The 12,687-nt window shown below is 43.4% G+C and overlaps 1 protein-coding gene across 3 annotated transcripts in view; it reads right to left on the bottom strand.

Moving 5' to 3' along the window:
- Positions 1-2,449: 2,449 nt before the first annotated feature.
- The window catches only part of LOC308587015 (complement factor H-like), a 43,021-nt gene continuing 32,783 nt past the window's right edge, over positions 2,450-12,687 (bottom strand). For 2 of the 3 annotated variants that reach the window (XM_081194296.1, XM_081194295.1), the window contains 3 exons: positions 10,937-11,113; positions 8,437-8,619; positions 6,073-6,566 (listed from right to left, as the gene is read on the bottom strand). In XM_081194296.1, coding sequence (XP_081050422.1) covers positions 6,088-6,566; positions 8,437-8,619; positions 10,937-11,113 — 839 coding nt within the window. In that variant the 3' untranslated portion in view covers positions 6,073-6,087. Of the gene's footprint in view, positions 2,948-6,072; positions 6,567-8,436; positions 8,620-10,936; positions 11,114-12,687 lie in introns of those variants that run through there. The other variant, XM_081194297.1, reaches the window with a different exon arrangement.

A 12,687-nucleotide genomic window follows, 5' to 3' on the forward strand; every position in this document is an offset into this window, starting at 1 on the left:
TATACCAAAAAAAACCAGCCCTCAGTACTTTAACCTGTGGGGAAATGTCAGTATTTTGGCGAAGACTGTGACCCCTCGTTCTGGGCGCCGAGGGCTCATTTTTCAGCTTACATGGAAACGTGGCATTTGCACCAAAAAGCCTTGCAGGTGGCAATTTGCAGGTTTTTGGCAGCATTTTTGAGTGAATCGCACACTTTTGGGATTTTGGCGAAATCCGTGACCTGCGGGCATTGTTTCACTGATGGTTTTTAATTGTTTTACTGATTTACTAATGGTTTGTTAATTATTTTATTTGTTTTATGTTGTATTTGTGATGTTCCATTCTGTTATTGTTATTTATTGTTTGTAAGAGGCTTTGTGACTTGTGTGAGTGAAAAGTGGCTTTGGAATGTAGGAAATGAGCTGTAGGCATTCTTCTGTCTATGGGTGATCAACATTCCTCTGCCAAACTCATAGGCACGGGGTCACCAAGTTCATTATTAGGAAAAAGGAGACTTGAAATACACTGGCAAATTTGGGACGCAAAATGGTTTGTTTAGCATGAACAGATTTTTTTCTTTTTCAAAAAATGTGAAATGGTTTGGACAAGGACTGATATCCTATACTAGCGGTGGCAAAGATATGGCATGAGTCATTGTGCCAGCAATGCTGTTGTTTGGAGTTTTCAAATTGGGCAACCACTTCCCCCCACATTTCCTCGTGCGTAAACCGATCCCTCAAGTGCGCGGCTCCCACAGCAGCTTAGAGACTGTCTATCGGCTGCCAAGCAGGTGTTTTCCTGCCTCCCCCCCCCCAGCGATTGGCGGGATTTTTTGCAGCGAGCAGGAGATAGTCAGAGGCTGTAGTTCGTGTGATTGGTTGCTGCCTGCGATTGCTGAGACTATGTGTTGTTTCTGCTCCGTGTGCTACAGGAAGTATTTATAATGCATGTGAGTGTTCCACCCCCAAAAAAGAACAGTGATCCAAGCCCCTGCAAAAGCTCTGCAACTCTTGGCACCCCCCCCAAAAAAATCCCCAAAGCTCAACAACTCAGGGCAGCCCCCCAGCTCATTTTTAATGGAATATTAAATATTGTTGTTTAGTCATTTAGTTGTGTCCGACTCTTCGTGACCCCATGGACCTGAGCACGCCAGGCACTCCTGTCTTCCACTGCCTCCCACAGTTTGGTCAGACTCATGTTAGTAGCTTCAAGGACACTATCCAACCATCTCGTCCTCTGTCGTCCCCTTCTCCTTGTGCCCTCAATCTTTCCCAACATCAGGGTCTTTTTTCCAGGGAGTCTTCTCTTCTCATGAGGTGGCCAAAGTATTGGAGCCTCAGCTTCACGATCTGTCCTTCCAGTGAGCACTCAGGGCTGATTTCCTTCAGAATGGAGAGGTTTGATCTTCTTGCAGCCCATGGGACTCTCAAGAGTCTCTTCCAGCACCATAATTCAAAAGCATCAATTCTTCGGCGATCAGCCTTCTTTATGGTCCAGCTCTCACTTCCATACATCACTACTGGGAAAACCATAGCTTTAACTATACGGACCTTTGTTGGCAATCTGATGTCTCTGCTTTTTAAGATGCTGTCTAGGTTTGTCATGTTAAATTGCCGTGTTGGCACTTTGCGATAAATTAGTGGGTTTTGGGTTGCAGTTTGGGCACTCTGTCTCCAAAAGGTTTGCCACCGCTGTCCTATACCCTTTTAAAATGTGGGTGGTTTTTTTTTGGGGGGGGGGTTATTGGGTTGTTGTTTTCATTTTGATTATTATTTATTATTCATTTATAAAACAGCAAAATATATAAAGGGAGCAAAAGAACTTAAGACTGGGAAACAGAGAAGCAAAAGAAACAAAATCTATCCCTAGTTAGGGAACATGCACAAGATAATGTTATTGCATTTTGGGCGTACCAGAGGTATATGATTGCTTACTGTGGAAAACAGGACTAGAAGGCTGATCTGACAGGTACTTTCATGGTTTGTTAATATTGGGATTTAAGGACATAAGAAACAGATCTTTACTCCCAAATTCCAGTAGCCACCAATGCAGCCACATATCTCATCTGTGGGGCTGTTAATATGCCAAAGGGTCAATACACTTGTCTGAGCATATTCAAAAGCAATAGTAATAGCAATAGCCAGGGACATAATTTGGTGTTTAAGATTTCAGCAGTGTCCTAAGTGGGGCCCAAATTCAGCAACCCCCCCTTCTGTTCTGTTCAAATCACCATGTCATAGTTGTGATGCCCTGTGATGCTGCAGGCTCAGTGCCCAGTGCAGCAGAACCAGTCACACTGATCTAAATCCGCCTCTGTAATTCTACAATCCTATAAACGTTAACCCAGAAGTAAGCTTCAATGTACTCAATGGGGTTTCCTCCCACAGGTATGTAAGTTTGCTACTAGTACATTAAAAAACAATAATTTGTATGCTATGCGTTTTTATTATATACTAACAAAGGAAAGAATTTTTTATAAACAAGTGCTTTTATTTTTATTTTGTAATGAACATAATAGCCCTACAAGCTTAGAAAAATTCACTGCAGTTTTACACAACTAGTGTATTATTTACAGCTGCTAGGCCTCACTGAGAATTCAAAAGTCCAGAGCTGGAAATGTCTATATAAAACTGTTGGGTTCTTGTCTCCTGGTGTATTTCTTTCCTTCCTATAACATTTTCCATGATGCTTTCAAGTAGAATTTATTGAAAGTGAACCAGGCCTACATCTATACTCATTGTATCAATCCTTAAAAGTTGCAAGTGTGTCTTCAAGGAAGTCGGCTTCCAATTTTAGGTCCATGATCCATTGTGAGCAGCTGCATATAATCCATGGGGAAATCTATTGGTGTTTGTGAAGAAGTAGCTTGATTTGATAATATGAAAAATAAATCATCAATGAATTTTGAAGATCAGGTGCTGGTTAAAAATGTCTTCTGTATGCTTCTTCCAATTACTTTTGCTGTCACTGTTAAATAGAAAGTAAGCAATGAAAATGTAAGGTTACATACATACATAATTATCCTTTGTGTAGATACCTACTAAGAGTCTTTGATTAATTTATTATATTAAACTGGTTCAATATGCAAGTAACACTATGTAATAATTATATGATTTCAATTTTTTTTGTCTAGAGTCACTCAACAGACACTGCACAGACCCCATTGCACAATCATTGCTGCCATTATTACTTTCCAAATTATCTGTGTTACAATAAAAGGTCAAACATCATTTTCCATGAGTGATGGCATTAAAAATCGCATTCCACATGTACAAAATATGCCTTGTTAGGCAAACATTTCTGATATTGATAGGTAAACTTTAACACTAATTTAAAGGGTTGGACTCAACCCAAGATTTAAAAAAAGGGTAAAGGACCCCTGACAGTTAAGTCCAGTCATGGATGACTATGGGGTTGCAGTGCTCATCTTGTTCTATAGGCCGAGGGAGCTGCCGTTTGTCTGCAGACAGTTTTTCTGGGTAATGTGGTCAGCATGACTAAGCCACTTCTGGCGAACCAGAGCAGCGCATGGAAACGTCGTTTACCTTCCCGCTGGAGTGGTACCTATTTATCCACTTTCACTTTGATGTGCTTTCGAACTGATAGGTTGGCAGGAGCAGGGACCGAGCAGCGTGAGCTCACCCCATCGTGGGGACTTGAAAAACCAGTCAGAAATCAGGTGCTAATACAGACTCAGTGTTGCACCGCAAAGAAGAAGAAGAAGAAGAAGAAGAAGAAGAAGAAGAAGAAGAAGAAGAGTAGTAGTAGTAGTAGTAGTAGTAGTAGTAGTAGTAGTAGTAGTAGTAGTTTGGATTTGATATCCCGCTTTATCACTGCCCAAAGGAGTCTCAAAGCGGCTAACAATCTCCTTTTCCCTTCCTCCCCCACAACAAACACTCTGTGAGGTGAGTGGGGCTGAGAGACTTCAAAGAAGTGTGACTAGCCCAAGTAATAATAATAATAATAATAATTTATTATTTATACCCCGCCCATCTGGCTGGGCCTCCCCAGCCACTCTGGGCGGCTTCCATAAGAACCAAAGATACAGTAAAATATCACACGTTAAAAACTTCCCTGAACAGGGCTGCCTTAAGATGTCTTCTGAATGTCAGGTAGTTGTTTATCACTTTGACATCTGCTGGAAGGGCGTTCCACAGGGCGGGCGCCACTATCGAGAAGGCCCTCTGCCTGGTTCCCTGTAGCTTTGCTTCTCGCAATGAGGGAACCGCCAGAAGGCCCTTGGCGCTGGACCTCAGCGTCCGGGCAGAATGATGGGGGTGGAGACGCTCCTTCAGGTATACTGGACCGAGGCCGTTTAGGGCTTTAAAGGTCAGCACCAACACTTTGAATTGTGCTCGGAAACGTACTGGGGGCCAATGTAGGTCTTTCAAGACCGGTGTTATATGGTCTCGGCGGCCGCCCCCAGTCACCAGTCTAGCTGCCGCATTCTGGATTAGTTGTAGTTTCTGAGTCACCTTCAAAGGTAGCCCCACGTAGAGTGCATTGCAGTAGTCCAAGCGGGAGATAACCAGAGCATGCACCACTCTGGCGAGACAGTCCGCAGGCAGATAGGGTCTCAGCCTACGTACCAGATGGAGCTGGTAAACAGCTGCCCTGGACACAGATTTGACCTGTGCCTCCATGAACAGCTGTGAGTCCAAAATGACTCCCAGGCTGCACACCTGGTCCTTCAGGGGCACAGTTACCCCATTCAGGACCAGGGAATCCTCCAAACCTGCCCGCCTCCTGTCCCCCCAAAACAGTACTTCTGTCTTGTCTGGATTCAACCTCAACCTGTTAGCCGCCATCCATCCTCCAACCGCCTCCAGACACTCACGCAGGACCTTCACCGCCTTCACTGGTTCTGATTTAAAAGAGAGGTAGAGCTGGGTATCATCCGCATACTGATGAACACCCAGCCCAAACCTCCTGATGATCTCTCCCAGCGGCTGCATGTAAATGTTGAAAAGCATGGGGGAGAGGACAGAACCCTGAGGCACCCCACAAGTGAGAGCCCAGGGGTCTGAACACTCACCCCCCACCACCACTTTCTGAACATGGCCCAGGAGGAAGGAGCGGAACCACTGTATAACAGTGCCCCCAGCTCCCAGCCCCTCAAGACGGTCCAGAAGGATGCTATGGTCGATGGTATCAACGCCGCTGAGAGATCCAGCAGAACTAGGAAACAGCTCTCACCTTTGTCCCTAGCCTGCCGGAGATCATCAACCAGTGCGACCAAGGCAGTTTCAGTCCCATGATGAGGCCTGAATCCCGACTGAAAGGGATCCAAATGGTCCGCTTCTTCCAGGCGTGCCTGGAGTTGTTCGGCAACCACTCGCTCAATCACCTTGCCCAGGAATGGAAGATTTAGACTGGGCGATAGTTGGCCATCGTGGCCGCATCTAAAGATGTTTTTTTAAGAAGCGGTTTAATAACCGCCTCTTTCAGCGGGTCTGGGAAGGCTCCCTCACGGAGGGAAGCATTCACCACCCCACGAAGCCCATCGCCCAGTCCTTCCCGGCTAGCTTTTATAAGCCAGGATGGGCAAGGATCCAGGAGACAGGTGGTTGGTTTCACTCGTCCAAGCAGCCTGTCCACATCCTCGGAGGTAACAGATTGGAATTGATCCCACTCAACTTGACTAGACAGAACTCTAGCACTCTCCCGCCCGGGTCCTGCTCCCACGGTGGAGTCTACTTCTTCCCGAATCTGAGCGATTTTATCTGCAAAAAGGTCACCCAGCAGCTGCATGTGGAGGAGTGGGGACGCGGACCCGGTTCAACAGATTACGAGTCTACCACTCTTAACCACTACACCACACTGCTGCTGTATTTATGATACCAGCTGAGATTTTGGGGGGGTATGTGTGTGAATTATGGAACTATCCTGGGGAATATTATAAATCCATTCATTCAGAGTAAAAGAGCAACAAGAGATGCTTACTCCACAACGTGACGATTCTGATGCTTAGGAGCACTGAAGTTTAAATGGTCCTGGTGAATTTATTCTAAAGGCTGAGTAAGGAAGCGCTAAAACACTTGTGGCATTTCATACCCAAAGGTGGATTGTGTCATGGCTTAATTTGGGCTTTACTTGTGGCAGCAGAACTACTTTTTTCTCATTTTAATTCTGTCTAGGACTTTGAGAGAGAAAGGAGAAAACAGTGAAAGAAAGGGAAGGTGAGGGGAGAGAATAAGAGATGATGAACAACAAAGAAGAGTAACTCTGGGAGGAGATGAGAAAAACGGGTATAGATGGGGGGGAATTGAAAATCTGCTGGAGACCAAGAAAATTTCAAAGACATTTATTTTGTAATGCACATTGCTTTCTATAGCTAAACAAAAATCACAGATTTTTCTGTTATTATGCTTTAACTGCAATGTACCTACAGGCATACATCTTGGGTAGTCCAACTTGCCATCTCTACATTGGGCTCTGAAGGGAGGTGAGGATGGATCTGGCTGAAAGCCCCTTTTGCAGGCAAACTCTGTCACATCTCCAGATGTGGAATAGATTTTCTGAGTGGATATCCACTTCAGCCGTATATTGTTTTGATTCATATCTTCTTCAGTTGCTGTACAAGGAACTGTAGAAAGGCACAAATCATGCCATCTAAGAGATTAATTTGACAACGAGGAATTCACTTGACCAAAACGAGAAACGAAAACCAACAACCCTTTGGATTGTGTCCAAAGTTAGTCATACTCAGTCAAACCCACTGAAATAAATTGAGATTGATAATGTGGTCCCATCAGTGGGTCTCCTCTGAGGAAAAATAAGTAAAGCTTCTGTCAAATGAATAAATAAATAAATAGCAATTTGAATATTTTCCCCATTAAAACCAATTGGGAGTCACAAGCTTTAGATTTTCTGAGTTGAGATTCAGCCAATGTGAAGAAACCATCAGTAGCAGTCCACATTTAATTGGGTGCTTTCTGAATTGGGGTCTGATACCAATATTATTATACATTATATAGGAGTATGTGGCTGTTGTCATGATAGAAGAAGAAGAGTTTGGATTTGATATCCTGCTTTATCACTATCCGAAGGAGTCTCAAAGCGGCTAACATTCTCCTTTCCCTTCCTCCCACACAACAAACACTCTGTGAGGTGAGTGGGGCTGTGAGACTTCAGAGAAGTGTGACTAGCCGAAGGTCACCCAGCAGCTGCATGTGGAGGAGCGGAGACACGAACCCAGTTCCCTAGATTGTGAGACTACCGCTCTTAACCACTACACCACACTGGTACCTATGAGGTCCTTGAGTCAGTCCAGACTATGCAGCCTCAGCATGTAAATGAAGTGTCCAAGCACAAATATCGCAAGGGCTGTCACATGGGAGAGGGAACAAGCTAGTTTTTTCCTGCTCTGGCTCAAACCAATGGCTTCAAGTTACAAGAAAGGAGATTCTGACTAAACACCAGAAAAAACTTTCTGACAGTAAGAGCTGTTCCACCTCCCTCGGGATGTTGTGGACTCTGCTTCCTTGAGGTTTTGAAGCAGAGGTTGGATAGCCATGGATGCTGAGATTCCTGCATTGCAGGGGCTTAGACTGGATGACCCTTGAGGTCCCTTTCAACTCTATGAGTCTATGATTCTATGAAGTGCTTGGGGATTCTCCAGTACAACTCCCCAGATCATCTCCACTAGCTTAAACAGAGAGGCTGGTGAACATCAGATCGAACAGTACACCAACAGGATCCTTGTTTTGTGTCTCTGGCCCAACAGGAGGAACAACTCAACCCTGGCTCCCAGGTGGACTGGCTTCCTGGAGAGGAAGATAGCAGGTCAGCCCCCTCATCCATGATCAAGTCATGGAGGAATGTTTTATTGAGGCCTATCAGGGCATTCAGTAACATCAGAACAAGGTGTGAGGGTTGCCTGTAATGACAGCCCAAATTTTGTCAGAAGATGCAACAACTGTAAGATATCTCCTGTCCCTTCGCCTTATCTGGGGTAAAGAACAATATGGTCTCCATAATTGGTTATTGTTAATGTTCTTCTTAAACTATTGATTTTTGTCCAAAACATTACAACGTGAAGTTTGAAGGCTCATTATAGATGTTATTAACCTTAAGGCCCACCTAATAGTTTGTTGATGCAGCTGTTTGCAGGAAGAGGCACTGAGGGGAATATGGATTCACTGCTGTGAGGAAAGTGGAAAGTCAGTGTATGGGAGGAAAACCTTGCAAAGCGAAATACCCACATGGCTGCCTATTATCAGTAAAGCACCCAAAGTTTGGTGGGTGGCTCACTTTGCTTCATGAGAGAACTACCTGTAGTTCATGGGAGGAGCTGGGATGGAGGGTAACTAAAAGTGTGTAGTAAAGCAAAAACACATATAGAACAATGCCAACTGCTGACACCACACGGGTGCCACTAGGTCACAGGTTTTTGAATTTATTGAATATCCTTCAATAGAACAGAAAAAGCAAAGATTTAGAGAAATTTCCTGTACCTGTGCATGTTGGTGTATCTGTCCAATGACCGTTGAGACATTGTACATATTGATTTCCTTGTAGTTTGTGGAAAGCTTGGCACTTATACTCTACATATGCCCCTGGCATATATTCTGAATTTGCCAGGCCCAGAAAGTCTCCATTTTCAATAGGAGGTGGAGGACCACAATTTCCTGCAGCATCTGTGGTGATGCATTGAAACAGAAAAATGAATCTATTACATGGCACTTACTAGGATTACACATATGGCTGTGTACACAAGCATTTCTATAATTCAGCTTCTATATCAGGAAAAAAGAAAAGTATCATGCAAAGATTTAATTTAAAAAGGAAGAAAAGTTTTAATATACGTTTTATTGAGCTATGTATATCTGCTTGGTGAAATAATCAGTGAACAAATTGTCTTTCTATTGTCTCTTCAAGTGTGGCTGACATTCTGTCAGCACCTCCTTAGTCGGTCAAACAGACCAATCATTAAAACAACTAGAACCTATTTTGACATGGATGGGATCTCATTGGGAGGAGGAGCCGGCTGTCCTCTGAATTTTGCTCAGCTCTTCACTATCAAAATTTATCATATTCTGCTGTTTTTGAAAATCTCTTTCAGTATCTTGCAAGTGTCTATTTGTAAAAATTGATTGTGCAGAAGCTTAAAAGGTAAAGGTAAAGGGACCCCTGACCATTAGGTCCAGTCGTGACTGACTCTAGGGTTGCGGTGCTCATCTTGCTTTATTGGCCGAGGGAGCCTGCATACAGCTTCCTGGTCATGTGGCCAGCATGACTAAGCCGCTTCTGGCGAACCAGAGCAGTGAACGGAAATGCCGTTTACCTTCCCACCGGAGCAGTACCTATTTATCCACTTGCACTTTGACGTGCTTTCGAACTGATAGGTTGGCAGGAGCAGGGACCAAGCAAGGGGAGCTCACCCCGTCGCGGGGATTCTAGCTGCCGACCTTCTGATCAGCAAGTCCTGATCTTTAGTCTCATCCAGTATTGTGTTTATGTTCCTACCTCTCCAGTCTGCTAAAGTTCAGTTTGCATTTTTTAAAAAAATATTTTATTAGCTTTTATCAATAGAAAAGTTCAGAAAAATACAAAAACAGAAAAATACAAAATTACAAAATACAAAAATACAAACATTAAACACAAAAAAGAAGAAAAAAACACATATAAAAGAAAACAAAAACTCCCTCTTTCTTAATTTCTCATCTTTAGTTAACTTATTTTCCTGACTTCCTCACGTCTCCCTTTTTTGTATCCCTTTTAAAAATTGGTTCAGCAAATTCATGTCCTATTAGTTTATCTATTATCAATCCCATCTTACATTTTACCTTGTTGCTAGAACCCCTTCAATTCATTTCAATGTCATCAGCATTCAAAAATTTTACAATATTTCTGTAAATAAGTTTTAAATTTCCTCCAGTCTTCTTCCACCAACTCTTCTCCCTGGTCTCGGATTCTGCCAGTCATTTCCGCCATTTCCATATAGTCTATATTATTACTCTGGTTTCTCTTCAGATCGTATAAATCTTTCGCCTTTTACTAAAGTTCAGTTTGTAAGCTCTTTCAGGAACGGACGTGTTCTTATTTTTCTGCATTGTCTCCTCTCCACCCCCACTCTTATGCTTTAAAGCACCTTATGCATTGATGTAAAAAAACCATAATATTCCTACTTATGAGGTTATAAGGGTTAGCCAAATGGTGGAACGAATGTCTAAATGATCCACAGCACATATAACAACACAACTCTCACCACCTCAAATGGCATACTTCAAGGTACACAGGTAGCTCCCAGTCATCTAGAGCTGAGTAATCCAGCTGAACAATTGACTCAACAATTTCCTAGAGAACAAGAGGGCACGTGTGTGTCTTGAGAATGCATCAAGTATTATAAATTCTACTTGAATTTATTATAGAAAGGTTGAGATATTTCAGTTCTTCTGTACTTATTACAGTTCAAGGGACGCTGGCTACTAGTGCTGGAAGAGACAAAAATACTTCTAGTCTATCCTTTGCTATGAATCACAGTCATCTGGGAGGGAGACAGGAAACAGATCGGCATAGACAGTCTAGATCAACATGTGCCACAAACAGATGATTACATCGCAAATAGCTCAAATTGATTTAAATAAGCATTGCAAGCCACCTTGTGCTGTGGAAGACCAATTTGGTCTGCATGGATTTCTTCCCAATCACAATCGTGATGATTGGTCAATGAAGGAAAACTACCACCAACTACTGAGTGATCCCATAGGAATCTCCATCAGGCCCATTCTAGATGAAGCTTGTTGGTTTTCCCATAGCATACACTTCAGTCTTGACTCCCTCTGGTATATTCCTAATAGCCCAGAGATTAGCAGAAGGTAAATAATAAATGACAGTCCAAGACTATGCAAGAATCCGCACAGTGCAATATTTAACATACAACTTTATTTTTTTAAAAGGAAGAATGTTATATTCCTCTCTTTTAGACTATTTAAAAAACTGGACATCAAATACCTATGCATCTTGGTGGTTCTGTCCATTCTTTGTTCACACACTTTACTGTAAAAGCTCCAAAAAGGCTGAATCCTTGGCGACAGCGATAGCGCACCTTCTCAAGAGGCAAGTACCTTTGCTTGAGAGCAGTCGTAATCTGACCATTAGAAACCCGGGGTGGGGGAGGGCATGTTACATCTGAAATGATAGAGAAAACTTCTTCAATCCTTGAAAACATATTTTGTTTCCACAAAACAGCACCTACCAGTTTGTTCCAACATTCTGAGAGTGGACAAAAGATGTCATAAGCGAGGATACTGTCCTAACTGTGAGAATTGCTGGTCTCCAACCCCCATCAAGGGTATAGGTTCCTATCTACCCAGCTGTAACCATAAACACATGGACTTAGGAAAGAGCCCTGTTTGACACAGAGTAAACCTGCACTGGGGGAAGCTAAGAAAAGAGCACATGCTTGTGGGGTTGCAACCTCAAGCCATGAGCCTGCTATTTGCAACCCCAGTGCTGTCATTCTTTCTTATAAAAGTTAGAGGTCAAAAGTGTGTGCTTTTGTCAATGAGTCCAGGAAGAAAAGTCCCTGAAAATGGCAGCTGTATCAGGTCATTTAAGGATAAGTCAAGGTGCATATGGCAACTCTTCTTCCCTGCTGCCTGGAACACAAAAAGCACTGAGGTCCACCTAGATCAATTTTATCTGTGTCAGGGATCTTGTGGCCCTCCAGATGTTGTTGGACTACATCTCCCATCATCCCCAGCCAGCAAGGTTGATGGTCAGAGATGATGGGAAGTGCAACAACATCTGGGGGCCACAGGTTCCCCATCCCTGGTCCATATGGACTGGTAGAAGCTCTACAGGAGTTCAGGCAGTGGTTTGTTCTAGCCTCCACCTGGAGATGCCAGGGATTGAACGTGGTGCATTGCGCATACAAAACCCGTCTTCGATCCCTGCTAGTACATTACAATATTGAAATTCTCCTATACAATTCAAGTCTTCTTTGAGCCCAAAATGCACAGTCTGAGAGGCAGTTTCCATACCTTATTGCTGCCCTTCCCCATCTGAGGCTGACTGGAAAGAGGCATGTCTTAACACTGGGATACCATTTTTTCATGCAGTATTTCCTAGTGCAGAGGCAAAATTGCCAGCCTTCAGAGGAGGGCACATGGAAAACAGGGACTCACACAGGTGGATAATTCTCCTTGTTAGGACTTTAAAAATAAACTTCTTTGGCTGTAACAGTAAAGCATGCCTCCAGTTTTAACTCAAAAATAAAATATCTGCCTTGGCCACCAGGCATTTTGTAATCTCTTTCCAGTTTCTTCCACTTCCTTTTTCACATTTATGTTTGGCACACAGAAGGAAGATCAGGAACCCAGTATACCTGAAGGAGCATCTCCACACCCATCGTTCTGCTCGGACACTGAGGTCCAGCTCCGAGGGCCTTGTGGCAATTCCCTCCCTGCAAGATGTGAGGTTACAGGGAACCAGGCCAAGGGCCTTCTCGGTAGTGGCGCCTGCCCTGTGGAACACCCTCCCATCAGATGTCAAGGAAATAAACAAATATCCAACTTTTAGAAGACATCTGAAGACAGCCCTGTTTAGGGAAGTTTTTAAGGATTGGTGCTTTTATTTTGTTTTTAGATATCTTGTAAGCCGCCCAGAGTAGCTGGGGAAATCCAGCCAGATAGGTGAAGTATAAATAATAAAAAATATCATCATCATCATCATCATCATCATCATCTGCAATGCCAGGTCTT

Source organism: Podarcis bocagei (assembly GCF_964188305.1).
Source record: "Podarcis bocagei genome assembly, chromosome: 5".
NCBI classification, from domain to species: domain Eukaryota; kingdom Metazoa; phylum Chordata; class Lepidosauria; order Squamata; family Lacertidae; genus Podarcis; species Podarcis bocagei.